At 37.8% G+C, this 21928-nt stretch overlaps 2 protein-coding genes across 2 annotated transcripts; one reads left to right on the top strand and one right to left on the bottom strand.

Moving 5' to 3' along the window:
• Window positions 1-6429: 6429 nt before the first annotated feature.
• Ucp4B (Uncoupling protein 4B) lies at window positions 6430-7992 on the bottom strand. Its single transcript, XM_036815623.3, has 2 exons — window positions 7263-7992; window positions 6430-6807 (listed from the first exon to the last, which is right to left on the bottom strand). The coding sequence occupies exons 1-2, from the start codon at window positions 7918-7920 to the stop codon at window positions 6452-6454; spliced, it is 1014 nt and encodes a 337-aa protein (XP_036671518.3). The 5' UTR covers window positions 7921-7992; the 3' UTR covers window positions 6430-6451.
• Window positions 7993-11986: 3994 nt separating this feature from the next.
• On the top strand, window positions 11987-12395 carry LOC108018455 (accessory gland protein Acp62F). Its single transcript, XM_017086012.4, has one exon. It carries the CDS (start codon window positions 12002-12004, stop codon window positions 12335-12337), a length of 336 nt encoding a protein of 111 aa, XP_016941501.3. The 5' UTR covers window positions 11987-12001; the 3' UTR covers window positions 12338-12395.
• Window positions 12396-21928: the final 9533 nt, after the last annotated feature.

Here is a 21928-nt window from a genome sequence, read left to right as displayed (position 1 = left end):
AAAGGGAATAAAATAAAAATTAGCAATAAAAAGTAGAAAAGCGTGTTTGTTTGTTAACAAGTGCAGGGCCGGAGCGAAAGGGACGGCGCTAGCCGAAAGGAAAGAGACGGGTAGAGCGAGCTGGGAAGAAAGATGACGGCGACATCAAATGGATTTCATGTCACGTTACACAAATGTTCCAAGGAATTAAAAATGTGAGGATAGCAAGTTGAAATAGCAACAGTTGCTGTCTTGTAGTTGTTGGTGGAAATGCTTCTTGTTTTTTTTTTTGATTTGCTGTTGTTGTTGCTGTCCCATTAGCGTTCTACTGCAGCGAGCTTAAATGCGAAAAGTGTGTTCATTACTCCCAGCTTTTCCCGCTCTCCAAGTCGCAATGAAAATTATTTTCATTTTCGCTTTGGTGCGCTCACTTGCCCAAAAGCTAAAAACACACAACTCTCTCCCAATGTCTCAGTCGCTTTCTCCATTTCTCCAGTTCTCCGGCATGCCCTTGTCCCTTTCCCACCGGTTAACCTTTGGCTCTGGGCGGAAATTTCAATTATTTATTACGCATACGCAGCGTTGTTAGCTTAATGACTACTCCGACTGCAGAACCGAAAACTCCAGGCCAAACCAAGCAAATGTGATTTAGCCAGGACCAGGATACACCAAACATTTGCCACAAAATTGCATATAAATCATAGAGGTTGATCTTTCGAGGGCCTGCAGTGGGAACATTAAGTAGTACGAACATTAAGAGTTAGTTATCCGAGTAATTGAGCTTTGCTGTTCGCCTTCTGGGCGAGCATTTGTTATGAACATAAATCTGCTGTAATATTTTTAATTAATTTATAAGTCACAAAAAGTTTATGTTTAAAATTACATTTTGAAAAAAGGGTATTGATATCTTGAAACCTCTCATATTACACAAAAAAAGATATTTCAAAGGCATTAAAAAATGTTAACATCGAAATAAATTAATTAATTAATTTTTTAAATACTATATATTTTACTTAAATATCAAACTAAAACCACTTTGGGCAAAGGAGACATACATATTATTATGTTCACATGTCCATATATTAAGTAACCATAGTTTTACCGATTTTTAATTTTAATACATTTTTAGACCAAAAAAAATTATTTTATTCATGGCAAAAACCTCAACCATCCCCATGATAATTACGAAATATATGCCACCAAAGTCAATTTAATTTTTTAAATTCAAATATATATCAAAAAATTTAAAAATAAAATATAATATTTAGTAAGTCATATAAAATTTATATTATAAATGTATATTATAAAATGTATATTATAAATACATAGCATTTTAAAAATAAGAAAATAAGAGGTATTATTTTTCCTAAGCCGTCTCAAGAACATTTTACATTCCGTGCTTCAATTCTGCAACCGGTTATTCCTCACATATATTTTCTATACGCCAGAGGCAACAACCTCTTTGAAGCAATCGAATAATAAATATAGTTATACGTACAGCTTGCCATTTTGCAGCTCGTTTTTCCGTTTTGCCATCTCACCGGTTAGGAGTTCAAACTCTGTGGCATAAAAATCGGTCTCATTTTGATTGGCATCATTGATTGAAACAACACGAATCGTTTTGCTCGCCAAATGACTCGCAAAAAAGGTGGAAGTGAGCTTGTTGCCACCACTCGTCCTTGCCTTTTTTGAATCCTTGCTAAATTATTGAGTGAGAGAGCGAGTGAGTGATTGTGTCACGGAGTAAGCCAACTAATTGGATTTGTGCCAGCAGAAGGAGGATCCAGGAAGTGTTTTGACAATTGTCACAATTAAGTTCCGGGGACAGGGACTGGGGACAGCGGACATGCCAATGTCCTGCACAAGGCCACTTTGCAAGTTCATTGCACCCCGAAGGCTAAACAACGGCGGCATTGATGGGCTGTGTAGGGTTAACGAGGGGGCAAGGGTCGCCAACTGACGAGGACAATGTTATGCGGCATAATTCACATAAATTATGCAATTTATACGCGACGTATGCTAAGCCTCAAAATGGACACGACAATGCAAATTATATGGCAATGTGGAGGGAAGGCTGAAAAATTATCCTAACACTGCACAAAATTCTGAATTACTTTTGATATACCATCCGCTGATCCACGGGGATGGGGAGGGGTATATATTTTTACTCAAAGCATTGTTTGTATCCCCCCAAAACCAATTCTTGGATCTACCACTGACTTATGCCATTTTAAAAATGTTGATATAACTGCCACAATGTTATACATTGATCTTAAGTATAAATCTGAATTCATGTAAAAAAATTACACCTTTTTTTTATAAGAACTACAATTATTTTATATTTTTGGTACACTGTAGAGGGGGCTAGTCGAGAATATCTACTACAGAAAGAAATATGTAACAAGTTGCAGATTTTTATGCACACAAGTGGAGAGGGGGGCTGAAGGACTTCACTTCTGCACTTCCACAATTGCATGATGACAATTGAGAAGGGGCGACCAAGGGTTAAGGGGTGTACGGGCCAAGAGCTTAGAGCTTAGACATATGCACCACACAAACTCTCCAACAAACACATATATTGTGGCAGTCTAAAAACGTCAACGTGGCCCATTAGAAAGTGAATAGACAAGGTTCAAGAGTTGCGGCCACTGGGACTTCGAGGGGTGTAAAGTCCTTGCTCCCCCCAAAAGCCCTATTTATCCCCAACCCTCGTAATCTGACAGCTGTAAAGTAGTTGGTGGACAGACAATGACTGCAGCGGAAAATCCCTGGGAATGATACAGTAAATATATGTATGGTAATAGGACATAATGACATGATGCAAGTGAATAGAATATGTTTATTCCATGACTTATGGATTTATTGATACAGCTATGAAGTCAAACAATACCATAGTCACCAATGGGCTGACACTTGAAATATGTGGATCCTATGATAAAACAATAAATTATAAATTCAAAACTTGTGGTTCTGTGAAATCGACTAAAGAGTTTAATTTGATTACCTTAACTTATTAACATAATTTTTACCAAGAAATCTTAGTACTATACGACATTGGTTTACAAAAATCAATATAAATAAAGTAAAGGTAAAGATTTTTGTTTTCTAGCATGTGCATATTCATGTTTTAAGTAAATCAAAGTAAAAGAAATGTTTTTATTTACTTATTGAAATTATATTAAATTAGTTTTCCACAATATCTACCCAATTTAAAAATTGAAAATGACCTATGTTCAATGGATTTTATTTGTCTCACCCAACTTAATTAGATATTTGTATTTCATTTCCTCGTACCAGCTCTCTACCCGCATCCCGGTTTTTCCGCTTCTAAACTGGCTGACTGATTGAATCTCTTTGTTCCGCTTTAAGTGTTTAACAGTTCCCTGGGGTGTCCTCACTTTGAACCAGTTCCATTTGAACAAAACGTATTCTCATTTCCTTCTAATTCAGCCCCATGCACACACATCCCGGCGCCGTGGAGTTTTATAGATTTATAAATTCAAATATCATGGCCACTGCATCCGAACCAGACAGTCAGACAGTGGGATAGTTGGACACTGAGACGGAGGGACAATGAAGTCAAAGGAGGCGAGTTGCTCCTGCTGTTTCCACTGCTGCACTGCAGCCTGTTGACAAAAACAACGAGAACAATGCTACCAGTCACACATGGAGCCAAGGATATAGTCCGGATGGATCGGGGGCAGCAGTGGGTTAAGGGGCGGCATATCTCCACCGTCGTGACAGCGAAACACTGCAATAAAAGTGGTGGCACGTTGGCACCGAGGGGTGGAATTTACATTTAGTTTATGAGTAGACAAGCGACGACAATAGTGGGGAAGAAGCATCCTTTTCAGACTTTTGCTCCACATCTGCTCCTTCCGCATCTTCTTCAGCTGCTCCAGCTGAGCTACTGCTGGCACACTGAGAAAAATTAAATCAATTAAGAAATTTTTGTTCTTATAATGCGATTGTATATACTCGTATATATTTATTGACTAACATTTTAAAAAGTATTGAATGGGTCTAGACGTCGGATTAAATATGAATTCATATCTTAAAGTTTAATTTTTTCAAGATTCCAGACTGGTGGCAGACTTTTTGTACAAAACCATAGTTAAAGTTAAAATTAGGTTCGATTTTTCGATTGAGTATAAAGAAGTACCAGAATCACAGAAAATCGTACGGTTAAATCATAAGTTTGTCATAACTTTTTCACTATGTATTTTGTTTATTCTTAGCTTTTTAAGACTCACTTTTTCAAGATTTATTGATAATATATTCTCCAACCCAATCAAAACCACCCGAAACAAGAGAAAATGCTATAGTCGATTGTCTCGACTTTTAGATACTTGTTATTCATGGAGACATGCTTGCAGCAAATCGACTGTTTTTACTCACCGGCAAGAAAACATTTTTGATCACAAGAGTGATTTTTCTTTGTGTAACCGTTTCCGCAGCTGTTGTTGCTGTTGTGCGCCCAAAAGGTCATACACAATGAAATGCACAAATGTCAACATTTAACGGTCAAAATGGTCTCAGCAACAGCAATGGGGAACCCCACACAAAAGTGGTAGAAATGGGCGTAGACTGGGCATTGTGTGGCTGCCAGGAAGTGAAATCCCCTCAGTCGACCTTAGCCAGCATTTCCAAGTTTAAAGTTTATGGCCCAAAAGAAAAGTCGTTGAGGACAAAGGACAGCGCAGAAGCAACAGGAGCAGCAGCCACCCACTCTCCCCATTTGGCAACCAAACTAATCAGGTTGTCAGAGGATACTGACCATTGGATTTAGGGGCTGGTTGACAGGAAAATAGGGGGCGTGGTCGGTGGAAGATGCAACTTTATGACATTTGGCCAGTGCACGAAACGTGCAACAAAGCTAAAAAGGATACTGTTAGTACTGATAGGCTTTTACACTACAGAAAAACCATTCAATTATTTTAAAAATGTATTACATTAACATTACTTAGTTAAAATATCCTCTTAGGTATGAAATATTTAAGGGATACCCTGCTTTGAAAGTAGTCGGATCAGGTGAGACCATTATTCCATTAAAAAAAATTTATTTTTGATGCTTACCACTTTTTTTATCATGAAGTACCATTAAGTATGAACGTTTTTGGTACATCTAATGGAAAACATCAGCATTTTCCATTTAAGAATTAATAGAAATAAAACTAGTTACGAATTTTCTGATTTGTCTACTGATTTATCTACTATTAATTTATTTCGAGTTAATTTGGCAACATTAAACCACTTTGAATCCACTAGGAATTAATGTTTTCAAAATAAATCTCAAGGGCTACTAGCCAAAATGGCATTATATATTAAATCTTCTTAATTAAATGAACAAAATTAATATTTTATTCGAAACAAACGACTTACAAGCCCATCCGACAGCCCAATTAGAATGACTTTTAAAAAAGCCAAATAAAAGTGTGCTAAAATGGAAAGTTTTCGCATTGCCAAGTCGCATTGTCAAGCTCTGTCTCTTTCAGCGTCCCCTAGTCCCGTCCTTCTCTGCTTGAGCTACCTTTCTTTCTCACATGTTCGGGGAATAAGGGACCTTTGTGGCCGTTCAATCGTAATGAACTATGCACAAAAATGACCTCCAGTCACAGAATGCTGCCGGTGGACAACACAGACCAACAAGTTTTCGCCCTTTGTCGCATTTTCCGCTTCTCTCCGCACAAATTACATTTGGGTTGTGCTGGACAATGTTTTCCAGGGTTGCCACCAGCTGCCAGTGGACGTTCTTCCGCTCTTTTTGCAGAAGGTGTGGGTAGGCTTCCCACACACAAGTGCAAAGAGTCCTAAAATTATGTCTAGCCAGGAAGCAAACTTTTTGTCCTTTGTCCAACACTTTATTAACGCAACAGCTACGTCAAAAAAATGTATTTAAAAGGACTTTAGAAAAGGGTTTCATATTCAGCTGAGATTTTTAAGGGCAGTAATTACATTGGGATTTTATGATGCTGCAGTTCCGGAGAGTTTATAAATATTTCAGCGCAAATGGGTCGTATTTGTTTAGGGAATAAAATATATATATTGAAGGTTGAGTGGACCAATAAAAAATGGTTGCAAGGTGTTTCACGGTTGTTAAGACTGACTATTTACCATTTACATAGGTCCGGCGCAACTCTGTCCGTTCCTGAGAAATTGTTTAACAGTTTTTGTAAAGATTTCAACATTATTTTGTTCAAATAAATTGTAAATATTGGTTTCCCAACATTTATTGTTCATAAAAAAATACTCGGTACCCGAGTAATGAAACAGTTTACTCTCTTAAATAATTAATTTCATTTAAATGTTTTTTTTTTTTTTTACTTTAGGAAGATTTGTGTTTACAGTGGAATAGTTGCAGAGAATTACTATTACTTCCCATAAACATTGATTCAAAGTGGTTCCTTATTGAATTTTTATAAATGTACTGCTTTTAATATCCAATACTTAAATATGAAAAAGCACAATTTACCTAGTAGCCTTCATTGCCTCGGAAACGTCTAATTTGCTCAAAGGTCGTCCAAAACACTATGCTGGCCGGTCCGACACGCATCCAGTAGGGAATAAATCCCTTGTACATGGCCAAGAGTCCTTCCTCCCTTACCAGCCTTTTCAAGCAGTCCAGGGAGCCCTTGTAATGAATGCCGCGACCCTTCTCGTCAGTTGGCTGATTCATGATGCGAGACTTCACCACATCCGCTGGCAAACTCAAAATGGCGTCCGCTAAGCCGGCGGTTATGGCGGCCAGGAACTGGACCTCTCGGTTATCCACCATATCAAGCTCGGCAATCAGAAACCTCTTGCACAAGTCGTAACAGCTCACGTCGCCTTTAAGATAAATGATAGGTTTTAGATAATATTTTATATTTCATTTCTAAAAGATACTTCAGACAGCAATAAAATACCGGGTCATACCCTATTAAAAAACATTTCCTACTTTTTGAGAGCCTTGAAAGGCAATAAAGACTGTTTACCATGTGTAGCTATATTGATCACTAATTTTCGAATATTGCCCTATACTTAGGAAAATTGGCGACTAATTTTTAAAAAATAATAAAGTATCGTGGAACAGAGCCGACTGCCTTATCGGAAAGGATGAATGAGTCTATCTCTAACTGAATATATTACTCGTCTAAAGTTTATAAAAGTAGTTTAATTAACTATGATTTTTAATGGTTTCCGAGTTATAATTAAGTTTGTGGATTCGTAAATTTAAAAAAATATATTCTGGATGTATATTTAAGAAACCCCGTTTTTCTGCAGTCTATGATCTTATAGCTTACCCACACTGACAAGTGCAGATCGCCAAGTGTGTGGCACAGTTCCCTTCCAGAGGCCAACCACCCCACCCTTTCGGTAGATGGAGGTCAGGGCCTGAAAGACGTTGTGGATTCGTGGGGGCTCGCCCCTGAGGCGCCGCTGGCCCTCCATTTGCATCTGGGTCTTGATCAGCTCGGTGGGATTGGTGAGTATGCTGGCGGTGGCCCCAGCTGCAACACCACTGATGCAGGAACCCATAAACGACAGCTGGGGTTTACCGTCCTTGTCGGGCACGATCATCTTATCGCGCATATAGTCGTAGGACAGCATTTTGGTACCGCTGAAGAGTGAGTGGCGGAGTATCATGGCGGATATGCCACCGTAGAGCTTCAGAAGACCCTCCTCCCTGACGATTCCCATGGCTGTGGCCAGCAGACCCCGGTACTTGGCATCCAAGCCCGTCTTGCTGACCATCTCACCCTGGATCTGCATCCTCGTCTTGCACACATCGAAGGGATAGCCCACGACCTCTGCGCTGCAGGCCGAGGCGAATGTTGTGAGGTACAATTCGACCGGGGGAGTCTTCTTGTTGGTCACCAGGAACTCCAGTTTTGGTCTTTCCTCTTCTTTTGAAGTGTCCCAATCTGCTGGCCTAAAATCGGTATTAACGCTTCTACCCATTCAAACGAAATATCTTTGTGTTTGTTATGTACATAAGAAAAAATAAAAAAAAACATGCCCCAACCTACTTATTAAAGAGACAACAAAATCAATTCATTCCTTTGGCAGATTAGATTTAGGATGACATCATTTGAAAAAATTTTTGTTTCTACAAATGGAGTGAATTTGTACCTAAAATAAATATTAAACTTGATTACAATTTGTATTATTATTATTATTTCTATTAGAGCAATTTGTTCCCAAAACGAGTATAGAATGAGTATAACAATTTTATAAACCCTTTTAAATCTCTGAAAAACTCAGTAGGGTTTTGGAAATTACCTGAATTTTGTATGTTACCTACTACATTTCTTTTAAATTTTTAAAAACATTTTTAGAGATCACAGTCCTAGCTGCAAAACAGCATACTTTGAGAGAAAATATATAAGACGGCAAGAGAAAGGTGAATTTTTTTTTTAAATATTCCCATTTGCCATCGACAATTGTTTGAATAATTTGGAATCGGTTTGTCAGGAGTGGCAGATGTTGCCTAAGTGGCTGCGTTTCTGCATTTTGAGTCCCTTCCATTCTGAAGTGAGTCTGAAGTCTTGCGTGTAGGTGCACTGAGAAAAATAGCCGAGTCGATGTAGACATGTTCGTTTATCCGTCTGAATGTCTGTCCGTAAGAACGCTTAGATCTCAGAAACTATAAAAGCTAGCAAGTTGTGATTATGCATACAGATTCTAAGAGTTCTTAAGCTTTGCAAGTTTGTTTCCGCGGAGCTCCACTACCAAAACGCTAAAGTCTGTTTGGCGCCACATTTTTGAAGATTTTGATTTAGATTAATATATAATGGGTTTTCTTGATCAATACCCCTATAAATGCTGATAATCGTAACAATGTCGTTGTTATTTGAAATGTTAGGATTAACAAAGTTGAGGCTTTGGCATGGCCAGTAGTACCGCTACACTCCGCTAGGTGGCTGGCATCGGTAGTGTGTGGCGCGCCAATAGAAATGCCCAGGAATTTTATTTAAAATTTGAAGTAGAGAAAAAATTTTACGTTCCAGATTAAAATAAACGGGCCTTTTTTAAAAACAAAACCTATTTCTTTAGATTTTTCTTTAGCATCACTTATTTTCAGTTTTCGGTAAAAGTTTGTTAGTATATTTTTTCCAAGTCCCAAACTTTTTTTTCTGTACGGAGTCGGAGTTGGTCAGCCCAGGGCTCATAATTATGGCGATGGGCAGACGAGTTGCAATGCAATGTGGGCCTAAAATTGTGCAATGGCAACACTTTGGGCGGGGAAATGGTGTTTTAATGGGGAAAAGGGGAGGAAACCTCTGCACCAGCTGCGGCTGTCGTCGTCTTTTTGGAATTTAATTAAAGTTTACACAAGTAAACAAATGACAGTCTGCAGCCGCCAACATTGCAAGATATTTGTCTGCATTTGTGTGTGTCTGTGTTTCGCATCTGTGTTGGTTTATTCCTCAGAGTGTGTGTGCGTGTCACATGGCCACAGAACGAGTGCAGAGCCAAAAAGACTGGCTGAAATTTTATTAAAGAAAACTCACACGACGCCAAGTAGAGGTAAAGTTTTCAGCGGCAAAAATGTGTCGCATTCGGTAGGCATTGAAATAAATAAAAGTTTCAACGGGGGCGGATCGAAAAGAATATAGAAATAATTTTCAAAAAAAAAATTTCAAAAGGTACAGACATACATTAGAATTATCTATTATCCAACTTTGTGTGTTTTCTACTTCTAAAATGTTAAAAAAAAAAATATATTTTCCACACAAAACAAATCAAGGATTCTCTTAAGAATTCGTTGAACAAAATGAAAGAAATTATGTACGCTTATAAAATTTGTGATTAGATAAGTATTTATTCTGCCGTTTGAGTTTGGGGAGTTATCTGGTCTGATTTTTGCTCCCGCAAAAAAAATTCATAAGCCAGTTTTTAATATTTACACTAAAACAAGCATTTGTTTTAATAATAAACAAGGAAGAACGCTATACTCGAGTACCTCGACTATCAGATACCCGTTACTCAGCTAAAGGGACCAAAGGGAAATGGAGATATGCAAGCAGCAAATCAAGATTAAAATGCGCCACCTACCGGCGGTAGACAGACTTAAGCGTTATGGGCGTTAGAGTGGGCGTGTCAATTTTTTTTTTGGATCAATCGATAGGTATTGACGAGACCAATACATTTCAGTTAAAATTTTTTATCTAGCATGCAAATTGTGGGCATCACAGGTTTGTGCGGTTTGTGGGCGTTAAAGTGGGTGTGGCATTTTTTTTTTTGGGTCAATCGATAGGTATTGATGAGAACAATACATTTCAGTTAAAATTTATTCTAGCATCAAAACTGTAGGAGCCACAGTCTTGGGCGGTTTGTGGGCGTTAGAGTGGGCGTGGCACTCTGCTGAAACAAACTTGCGCTGCGTAAGAAGCTCAGGAATCTGCACGCCATATCTCAATAGCCTAGCTCTTATAGTTTCCGAGATCTCAGCGTTCATCCGGACAGACGGACAGACGGACAGACGGACATGGCTAGATCGACTCGGCTAGTGATCCTGATCAAGAATATATATACTTTATGGGGTCGGAAACGCTTTCTTCTGCCTGTTACATACTGTCCGATGAATCTAGTATACCCTTATACTATACGAGTAACGGGTATAAAAACAGTTCTCTTTTTTGAAACATAAAATGAGAGCGCGCGCTGTAAATATTCTATCAGCTATAAGTTTAAAGTATGTTAGTTACCCAAACTATTTAATGCAATGGAGCAAAATGGGGTAGCTAATAAAATTTTGATTTGATTTTGATTTTTCTTTCCAATTTCAATTGAAGAATACGTGGAGATTTGAAAACTTTGCTCTTCTGGGTCTGCTGATCTTCTTTACTCCTGCGCTCTACAACCTGGTTGTCCAAAAGCTGTTCCTTAATTCATTTGTCTTTATAGAAAATAAAAATTATGCAATATGTAGGAAAATGGGAAAAGAAAAATAAGTGAGTGGGCTAATAAAGTAAATGCATGGTATGTATTTGTATATCTGAAATATAATTTGATTTTAACAGAGTTAGTTACACAAACTAGTTACTGGTATGGAACGAAATAGGGTTGCTAATAAAATTTGGAATTGGTAACTAAAAATAACCACTTAGAAAATAAATTAAATAAATTTTAGTTGAAGAACAAGTGGAGCTTTACAAACTGTGCTCTTCTGGGTATTCTGATCCTGATTACTCCTGTAAACTCCATCCTGGGAAATGGAACTCGAGCAAAATGTTCTGTGAATTTAAAAGTTCTGAGTGCATGCAAATATGCGGAGGTCCTCGTGAATGTAAGCCAGGATATGTAATTAATAAGAAGATACCAGCCGGTGTTTTACCATCTGATTGTCCGAAACGTGTCACACAAAAGTTAGGACTGAAGTTATTTAACCATTTTAAATGATTCAGCCTTAGAACATTTAGTTTGTCACTAAAGGAAACTAACATGTGGCAATATGTATCAAAATGGAAAATAAAAAAGCATTTTATACCATATCCGAAATAAAATTAGGGACAAATAATTCTTTTATCAATATATATATTTTGTAAATAAAAACTGGGCTTTAATTATGTGCCAATAAAAGAATGAAGAATAGGAAACTAAAAATGGATAAACGAGACATATACAAATAACGTTAGTCTTATAAGTTTACTTAAGAATTGCCGGTCATAGGCACTAGCACCTCGTATTTTATGCGCCTTATATACTGAGCACTTCAGAATAAACAGTTGGGAATTTTTTGAATTTATCATTATTGAAATACAAAAAGAGCCCAATTTAAGACCTTTCCATTACGTTCGTACTTAAAATGTTAAGAATGAAGTTGTTCTTAAATCAAGACTGTTTGTACTTCATTTAAGCACGGTGTTCTTTTTGAGTGCACAGAACTTGAAAACCAGAGTTTTTTCCCAGATGCAAATGGCCAATTTTACGCTAACCGAAACTCTAAGTTGTATAAATGTTAATGCTGTGGAGCTAAAGTAGTTTGAGATAAGTAATAACAATCATTTTCAAATATAATTTACTGTACCTAAGTCTCATGTGGAAGTGGGAAGTTTTTGCCTTTGTGGGACTGATCATTTGTTCGGTGACAAATTGCTTCGTTGAAGAAATCGATTGCACCGAAAATGGAACGCAAGCCCACTGCCCCACAGCTTGTCCAGAGACTTGTGAGTACAAGGGCAAACGTGAATGCCTTTTGATATGCGGAGGTCCTTGTGTCTGCAAGCCAGGATATGTTATTAACCGGGATATTCCTGCCTGCGTTCTGCGATCTGATTGCCCACATCATATAGTGCAAGGACGAGGACGCCGAAGAATTTCTAACTTCGATTGCTTCAGTGGAACAAATTCATGTAGTCAATTAAATATTTAAGCTATATATGTACAAGCGCAGTTGATACTGTTTCCCTATAGGGACCTCGAGACCAAAGAAGTTCCTTGTAAATAACCGGCCCAATTAGACATATCTTAAAATTTGTTAACAGTTATAGGTTGAGTATGGCTTTTTATTCATTCGTTTTTTTTTAAGTCATGTCATATGTTTAAAAACTCCTACTTTTATTATAAATAAATAGCGTTAATCCCAATACTTTGATATCTGCCCTCCTCAACATTTTTCCAACTGACTGTTAATGCTACACGTGTGCGGTACATTTGTTGCCTTCAATGATGCACCAACAACCACAAACTGTTTGGTATTTTTCCCATTTTGCAGCAGCGTAAAACTAAAATCCCCGAATTATGCAACAAAAAATTAATTAAACACAATTTAGTTTTGTCCCCTGGAGATGAACGTGAGCCGCAAAAAAACGCGTTGCGCGAAAATCGCTGCGGTTTCTATCCACATATACTATCTGAACAAGAACAGTGGAGCTTCCATAACTACAACAAAAAATTTGAAATTTTTGGTATAAAAACAATTTAATTTCATTTTTTTTTATTCCTTTGCAATATTTTTTACAAACGTCCTTAATATTTGTTTTTTTTTTAAGTTAATAACCTGTTTTTATTGTAAAAAAACTAAAATAAGAAATTATTTCTTATATAATAATATAGTAAATTGAGACTAAAAGTTAGTTAAAGAAAGATATTAAAAGGACTACAGTTGTAGTTGTATTAATAAAACATAAAATTGTTTTCAAGATAATGTTAATTAATTGTATGGCTTTCGTTATCTTTTTTATTTTAAACATTAAATTTTAAATAAATCCCTTTATCCACATTGTAGTCATATGGTGTTTATTCAAGTAATGTGAATAATTGAATTGTGAAATGCTTAAACTGGTTTATTTATCCAAGTTTTACTGTAGAGAAAGAGACAGATACGGCGAAATTATTGTTATGCAAAGCCGTGGAAAAAAGGGCAACGAAAAAGTGACCACAAACAGAAAAAAGGTCCCAGGGACAGGGGCCTCGCTTCAAAGGGACGGATTGGGTTAGCCGGGGGTAACGAGGGCTCTTTGCGGCTACTTGACTTAATACCTGCAATAATTATTATAACGATGCTGGGAGAGGGTCAGGGGCTTGCCGAGGGGGAAACCAAAAGAGAGCAAATCTTTTTATGCAATAAAAATATATATAGCAGCCAGCAAACAAAGTTTGAAACGAGCCCATAAAATGGCCAGGATAAGCACTTGGACTTTGCATCGAGCGATTTATTTTTTATTTATTTTTATTCATTTACTTTTTTCCGTTGTTCGCTTACACAATAGGATTTATGGCGGAAAGATGTGACTTTTGCGGGTCTTTCTCGTTTGCAATTTCTTTAAATATTTGGTCCTTTGCAGTACACACATTTTTAAATTAATTCATAGTTTTCTGATATCAGAAAAATGTATTTAATGATTTAAATACATTTATTTAAACTCCTGTATATATTCATAGTTTAATAGTTATTTACATTATTTTCCTTTTATGTTTCAGTCGTAAGTCTTCTCCTTAAATCTAACATATTTCTTCGGTCGTTTTATATAAGTTTGTACCAATAATTCAATAACCCCAGAATCGTAAAAGTAAATTTACTTGCCCTATTTATGGGCGATTTTTTATGGAAAACGATTAGGGGAATCCCTTTGGCCAGCGCGACCGTATTTATTTGAAAATGCCATTTGAATATGTTGCGCCCGTGGGCTTTTCCTCCCATTCTTCCGTCCTCTTTGCTCACGCCTTTCATTAAATTCAATTTAAAAAAGAAAATTTTTAGTGCCCTGCCATAAAAATAACAACCAACAACCGAAAAGGAGCCCGGGGCAAGAGCCAAAAAAAGGATCTACGGATGACGACAACGTATCGCGAAGGTCATCAATTACAGGAGGTCCACCAGCCCCTTCCCCTGAGCCTCTGCTCTCCGCAAGACCCCCACTGCCCACACCCTTGCCGACAACAACAACAGGCAGTTGCAAATAACTTGGCTGAAGCCTCACATTATCCGGCCATAAGCACAAGTAGGAAGCTGGTCCTCCAGTCTGAATCCCTTTTATTATTTCTTTTTATACCCTTTCAAGGGGTAGATTAACTCGTTGTTGTAAGACCTTGTACAAAAGATCTCTGGCCGTGTAAGATAATAATATAATTAATATATTAATGAACCGTTAGCACTTCATTTTAAATTTGTATGTTATCATACAGATTGACTGCAAATGTTACCTCATAACAATGGTTATATTACTTGGCTTTAGATGACATTTGTCGGCAATAAAATATTGATTTCTAAACCTTCCAGATTCGGTTACAACCATAAGGGTATGTCTTTGTCGTGCGTCCAAAGATAGCATCCCCAATTTTTTTTGGCTCATCGAGGGGTAAAAACAAAAATGAAATCCTCTGCAGATATTTCAAAAGCCATTGACACCCTTTCGGCGAGGCGTGGCCACTGCGGGGTTAAAGGCAATGCCTCGGCTTGGAGGCCTGCCTTTGAAAAGCTGAATGACCAAATAAATCATATCAAAGTGTCATATAAAAATCGTAATCAGATTTTGAAGCGCACACACACAGACAGAGAAGGAAGGACGCAGACAAGAAATATGCTGCCAGGCCTCGCATACCCACACTCGTACGCTTTCCGTAAGCCAACTCCATTAAAAGTGCTTATAAATAAGGTGCTTGAAAGGCAAGTGCACACACACAGACACACTCCACGGAGAGGGACACTCACACAGACACACACAATGGATACACATAGGACTGGGGTCCATAACCAACAAACGCTGCACCCAATGCTGATATATCCCCGAAAATGGGCACCAAAATGGGAGATGACAGCGTGAATGATTTCCAGGACAACCAGATCACGAAAGACTGCTGAGATCCTAACGATATTTTTTATAAGAGTATTTTTTAGTAAACTAAAATTGGTTGTATTTTTGGATCATCTATTTATTAAAATAAATAATCAAATCATGTATTTGTTCTTTTAGAACGGACATAAAATATTGTCATAATTTATAAACATTGTGGTACACCATCAATAAATCAATAAATCGAAGTATGTTATATTAAAAATCAACAAATTTGTTTAACTTTCTTCTTAATATTTATTTTTCTATATTCTTCCGCGGAATGTTCTTGTGCCCCTGTCATCTCCAATGGTAACCCCAAATGGGAATCTTGCAACGTAACATAACCCATTGCCCGCCTCCGTCGCACAAAAGTTTTTGAGTGTGTAAATTGCAAAAGACTATTTGACAAACGTCGGTCAAAAGCACAGGACATGACTGAGTGCCAGGACATCGGGGGCAGGGGATCAAAGGCGGTGACCGTAAGGACAACCTGCTCGGGATTTCGGTTTAGCACTCTGCAGGACCTTCTCCACGCTCAGAGGGTTACCCTGCAGTTAATAAAAAATAATGTGCTTCAATGCGGTTTATTCAATTTTATGGTTCGGACTTTTCAAAAAGCCATGCACACACATAAACACTCACTCATCCCGACACACACACTCACAGACAATGACTCTCGTCATCTTTTATACAGTGAAAAAATTGCTTTACCTTATAAGAACAAGTTTTAAAACTTATCATAGGAATACAAAATAATAGTGGTATTAAATATGTAAAAAATGATGTTCCAGAAAAACTTCAAAAAACTAGACAGTTAATTGATCTTTATCAACTTTTTTAGGGAAATAACATACTTAATTGATTATATTTAATAAATTACTTAACTAATAAAATGTTTTACATCCTTAGTATCGTTGTGATTGATTCAGAATTATGCAGATTGTATTTAATCAGGTACCTAAAAATCATTTCTGTGTAAAACCCCATCTTTCCTTCCCCTCCTTTTCGGCATCTTTGGTAATATTAAAAAGAAAATCGCATTTTTGGCTGGGCGTGGCTGTTTTCCCCGCCCCAGTGTCCGTGCTTGTAGTGGGCGAATCATATAAAACACACATAGATACCCACTCTCACACACACCACACAACAATAATGCGACGATGGACGTTGCCGCCTTTTCTTTTTTGAATATTTATGAGTTTGCTTTTCAAATTATAGATGCAGAGCGGGTGAAAGTTGGGAGGTGAGAGGTTTATAGCAAGGGATACGGCCATTTGCCCCGTAATTGTGTGCGTGTGTTTAAGTTCGTGTCTGAATAAGTAGAAGGTTGTCCTTGGGTATATCACTTTTCCAGCTATTTATCAAAATGAGTTCTGCGTCTATCTTATTTCCGGTTTTATTGAAAGTTCAGCGGCAAAAACCAGTAAAAGAAATTGTTTATCGATTTTAAATGCTGTGCCTACGTATTTTTCAACTTAAATACCCATAAACGTACAATAGTACCCTAAACCTATTTGCATCCCACTTTCTATGACAATACTATTATTATCATCATGAGCATCTAGTTTGGTTAAATATTTTGAAAGGTAGGAAAACAAAAATAATAATATTTTTTGGTAAATGATAATAAAGGCTGCATTGTTAAATTTGTATATTTCAGAAGTTTAATTTTTAATACGCCAATAATACTCATAATGATTACTCTGTAATTTAATCTGGTCCTCTAATGTACACACATATAGGTAGTGTAATTAGATTATTGCAATCCTCAAATTAGACGCCATGCCTTAAGTGCTTTAACACTTCAGTACCCACCTCCCTCATCACAAAACCGACCTTTAATTCGAATCGAACATCTATAATTGCCTTCAATTACATTTATTTATTCGCACCGGGCACAGCCCTTCAAAGGACACCCGCACCCATCCCGATCCTTAATTTCATGTTGCAGACCTACGAGTATATTGGCTTTGGTCATTGGCCATTTCAATTGGGTATCGCTTTGATTCGCATTTCATTTATGCATGATGACTGGACTCAGGACCAGACCACCGACCATCGTCTACTATTTTATTTTTCTCGCAATTTATTTATTTTATATGTATATACGCGTGTTTTTTATTTGTCCCCGGCCCTCCCATTCCCCTCTGGTTTATTATGATTATCATGTTTTATTCAACAATTGATGCGCAAATTGGCAGTTGTCTGGATCATTTACAACTCTACACACACGCCAGAGGACGGGATGGTAGCAGTCAGAGGCCTCTGTCAAGGGTCAAGTGGGATGGAGGGTTTGTGGGGCTTTGCCAGGGAGTTGTGTTCCACAAAGGTTTATTCTCATAGGTATTTCAATTAATATTCAACGATTAAAATACTTCTCTTTAACTTTTAAATGGGTTTTTCTGCAAATTATATTAACAAATGATACTTTAGTTTCGGACCTTACGTTAATTTCGACATAAATATTCATATTTTGGGAGAAATATAAATGACATCATTTTGCGTGATTTTAGACCCAAAGAGAAAAATATAAAGGCTTCTGAGAGTCACCCAAAATTTTAAATCGAAACATTAACCCTTCTCTTTGATAAATTTTATAGATATATTCTAAAGTGAAGTGATTTAATTATTTAAATATTAATATTATTCAAGACTGGCAAAAAATTTGGGGAACAGATAAATAAATATTTAATTATTCATTTATTCTCTGGATAAATGCGATTGTAATTTTCCAATAATATATAGATATAAAAATTTAAAATTTAAATTTTAAATTTTAAAAGACATTAGTAAATTTCTCCAAAAACGGAAATCAATTTCGGAACCGATCAGATTTATTTCTGCAGCATTTAACACCGGTGCCGTGCTCGTCAGCTGCGTGGACCAGGGCGTATGATTAATTTGAAATACAAACAAACCGACGCGGCGAGAAAAGAGAATTGTAAACCGCATTCGAGGGGCGGACGGAGGTGGTTGTGCAACCGGTCATGGGCGTGGCAGAGCGTAAATTTGTAGAAAATGCTTGATTTCCGCGCACGTAATTAAGTCCATTTGTTACCACCCCCAGCCTCCCAGCCCCATTAAATCTTCCTGGGCAGCCCGCAATTGCATTTGTCGGCTGGGGGTGATGTAAGGGTTAAGGGGTTGGGGGTTGGGGGTTGCAGTCGAGAGGCGACAATAAACTTATATGAAATTAATTGCGCATGCAGCAGCGACAGTAGGAACTAGCGATGGCATTTCACTTCGATAATATATCGAATCGATGACGAAAATAATTTTTAAAAATATATATCTATATAACGAACGAGAGTAAAAAATATTTTATTCACCATTTGTAGTTTAACTTAAGTAACTGTATATCTATATAAAAAATATGATATCTTATCTTATTTCAAAAACCAAAAATGTTATTTTGTTATTATGTTATCGGTATGAAACAATGCAGCATTTTATAAACCATTTATACTGATCATTCTCGAAACAATTAGTTGATATTTTTACTAACCTAAGGTAGGATATTTCGATATCCAATACCGCCAGTTTCTTCTCGATATTCATCCCTATGCGAAACTGACGGATAGACAGCTGGACAACCGGGATCGACTGTCGTCTGGCATCGTGGAGCGAAGCTCATGCATTAATTAACAGTCAAGTGTCGATGGAGACTGCCACCGCCCCGAAAACATCCCATCAGAGGAGGTGGAGATGGGTAGTATCACACTTTCAACTAATTAAATAGCTTTTGATTTTTGCACACCAGATAAAATTTCAATATTAAAGCCGCTGGGCTCGGGCACAGCAGGCAGTCACCGAATCCGGCATATGTTCAATATTTGCATAAATATTTTAATAAAAATTAAAAATGAATGGCCAAGCAGCAGCAAACGGCGGCAGCGGCGAGCCCTCGATCCCAGACGAAAAGCGACCGAGGGAAACATTTTTTATTAAAAAACAAGAAAAGGAAACAGTCGGGAAATGTTTCACAAAACGAAAACTTTAACACCCTGAAAACACAGTTCACAAAAAGGCCAATCAAATATTTACAAATACGCATTCCCTTAGTGTTTTCATATTTTTAAAAAGGAAATTATTTGCCACGGTGTTTTCCAGGAATTTTATAATACCTCCAAAGTTGAATTTCATTAATGAAATACAAAATAGCACAGTTCCAAGAAATTAAAAATACCTCCTCTTTTTATCCATTTCCTAGAAGCTTGTGAAATAATTTTTATGAATTTAACATTTTCAATTTTAATTAATCTTGTCAATTTGGGATGGACTTCCATTACATAGTTCAACAATTGTATTTGTTCTTGAGTTTATTTTCTAGGTTAACGTATTTTTATGTATGTTAGCTTACCTATTATGTGTAACTTTTAATAAATACTTGTTAAGGATATTATTAGTAAGGCAGTTTTTAAATTATTATAAACGTTTAAACATTTTTTTAGTTCTTGAAACCAATTTGATGCTACTGTTAGTGGGGCTCTTAACTTTTATACATAAGCTAAGATACCTCGTTGGAATAAAAACATCCCAGTTGACAAACCGAGGCAGCGACTGCTAACCGCAGAGCGTTGTAAAAATTTGCGCATCGATTTGCGGCCAGACGTCGACGGGGCTCCTGGATGCAGACTCCTGTGCGGAGAAGGGTCCTTGGACCAGGACCAAAACAGGACCGGCAGCGGACAATGCAGGGCCTGCACAATGGCACGGAGCGAAATGGAATCGTCGGAATCGCCGGGCGCCATTATCATCCTCATCATCGCCATCGCAGTACGGTGGGCCGAAAAATGCAAATGACTTGCCAAGGCTTTGATTAGCGAGCAATTTAAATGCAATTGGGTTTCGCAACACTGCGACGGGGAAATGCGCAAGGTGCCGGCCATTAAAATTACTTCACAGGAATTCCACTGTGCGCAGTCACGGCATTCCACGGTGCGGATGCGAGTGCGGATGCGGATGCGGACGTCGATGCGAATTGCACATTGGCCATGTCTGCAGTTTGTCAAGAGGTCTGCAGGAAAAACCCCAAAAAAAGGAAAACAAAGCCCAAAAGAAGATGAAAATGAAAATGCAAAATGAAAAAGAAAAATCCACAAAATGGAAAGGGAGTGCAAAATGGAAATGGTAATGTGCGCCTATAGACAAAAGGCCAGCGAAGCAGAGAGGTGCGTTTGATATGTTATAGAAAATGTAAGATAGTTTAATTCTAAGGAATATAAAAACTTAAGGTACAGAATATAAATAAATAATAAATAAGTAAAGTAATAAGTTCATTTAAAGTTACATTACTCACACATTAATAAAATATTATACATTTTATTATAGTAGTTTCATTGTAGTTATATGTATAAAAAGGGAATAAATGTGTTTCATACATTACTATATCGAAAACGTTTTTAATCAATAATTTAACCCAATTACTAGTAAAAAGGATCTGCAAAAGTTTTTCGGTTTTGAACTTATTTATTATGACTTAGGCCCGATCTAGCACTTAAATACTTATACTGATCAAATAAAATCGTATATTGTTTTAGGATTTGATTTAAAGTTGTTACCAAACTGCTTATGCAACCTTCGCTGTGGCACAGAGTTTTCCATAAGTTGGCATCATATTTTGTGTGTGTTTGTGGGCATTTGTGTGTTTTTGTGTGTGTGCGGTCTCGTTGATGCCCGGAAAATCCCGACGCGACGCGCCAGTTATTGTTTTGCCACTTCAGTTTCTATTGTTATTGTCAGTTGGGGGAAAAGGGGCGAAAATCGCAGGGGCAGCCGGACGGGGGCAGTCATGGTGCAGCGGTTGCAGCTGCAGCATTTTGATGGCAACGACTTTACATCCGTGCATTTTTGTTGCCTTTGTTGCAGCAGCTGCAGCGGTGCTTAAACAATTTAATTTTGATTTAAGTGCGAAATTAAATGTCAGGCAATTCTGACATTTTTTCCCCATCTCCACGGGAAGTGCAACGGGCGAACCTGTGTGCGTGCTGCAACAATGGCAGCAAAACTAATTCTATTGACTTTGCTAATGACGTAATTAAGCGCATTTGGCAAACGTTGCGTATACGCAACGTGCTCCACTTGCCAGCTGCATTGTGCTTTTAATTAAGTCCATTTTAATGATGGCCATGGCCACAAAAGCTTTTCAAGCGGCGATTAAAAAGGCGGGCTACAGCCCGAAGAGTTCTAAATTCCGAGGTGATTTTCCCACTGGGCGGGGGCGTTTGGGAAGTGAAATATTTTGACAGATTGCGAGGCAAGTGTAAATTTATGCAAATTACATCAATAAAAACATTTCGGTTTCTTGCGGCTCTCGGCCAGGCCTTTATTATTTGGCCAAGATGGCGGGGCGAGTGGCTGGCTCTGGCCATGGCTGGCCGCGTGTAGCTCATTTTCTATTAACAACTGCGTCCATAAAAACGACAATGACAGGAATGAAGGCAGTTGGCTGAGTTCCGAAGGCCAGAGCATTTTCCGAGGGAAAATGGCTAAGCAGCGAAGCCAGCGAAGCGTCCAGGCGGAAAACCAACTACGGGACAGCCTCATTTGCATGTTGCTCAGTGCTGCCCCTTCCCCATCCCTCCCCCCTATATCCTGATGAGACCAGCCGTCAGTGTCCCTGCGTCAGGACGTCACAGTCGTCACCATGTGGTTGCGTCTGTGACAGTGGAAATAATTCCGGCGAACGG

Source organism: Drosophila suzukii, chromosome 3 (assembly GCF_043229965.1).
Source record: "Drosophila suzukii chromosome 3, CBGP_Dsuzu_IsoJpt1.0, whole genome shotgun sequence".
Classification (NCBI taxonomy): Eukaryota; Metazoa; Arthropoda; class Insecta; order Diptera; family Drosophilidae; genus Drosophila; species Drosophila suzukii.
Note: the sequence above shows the minus strand (reverse complement) of the source record. Positions and strands in the feature narration are given on the sequence as shown.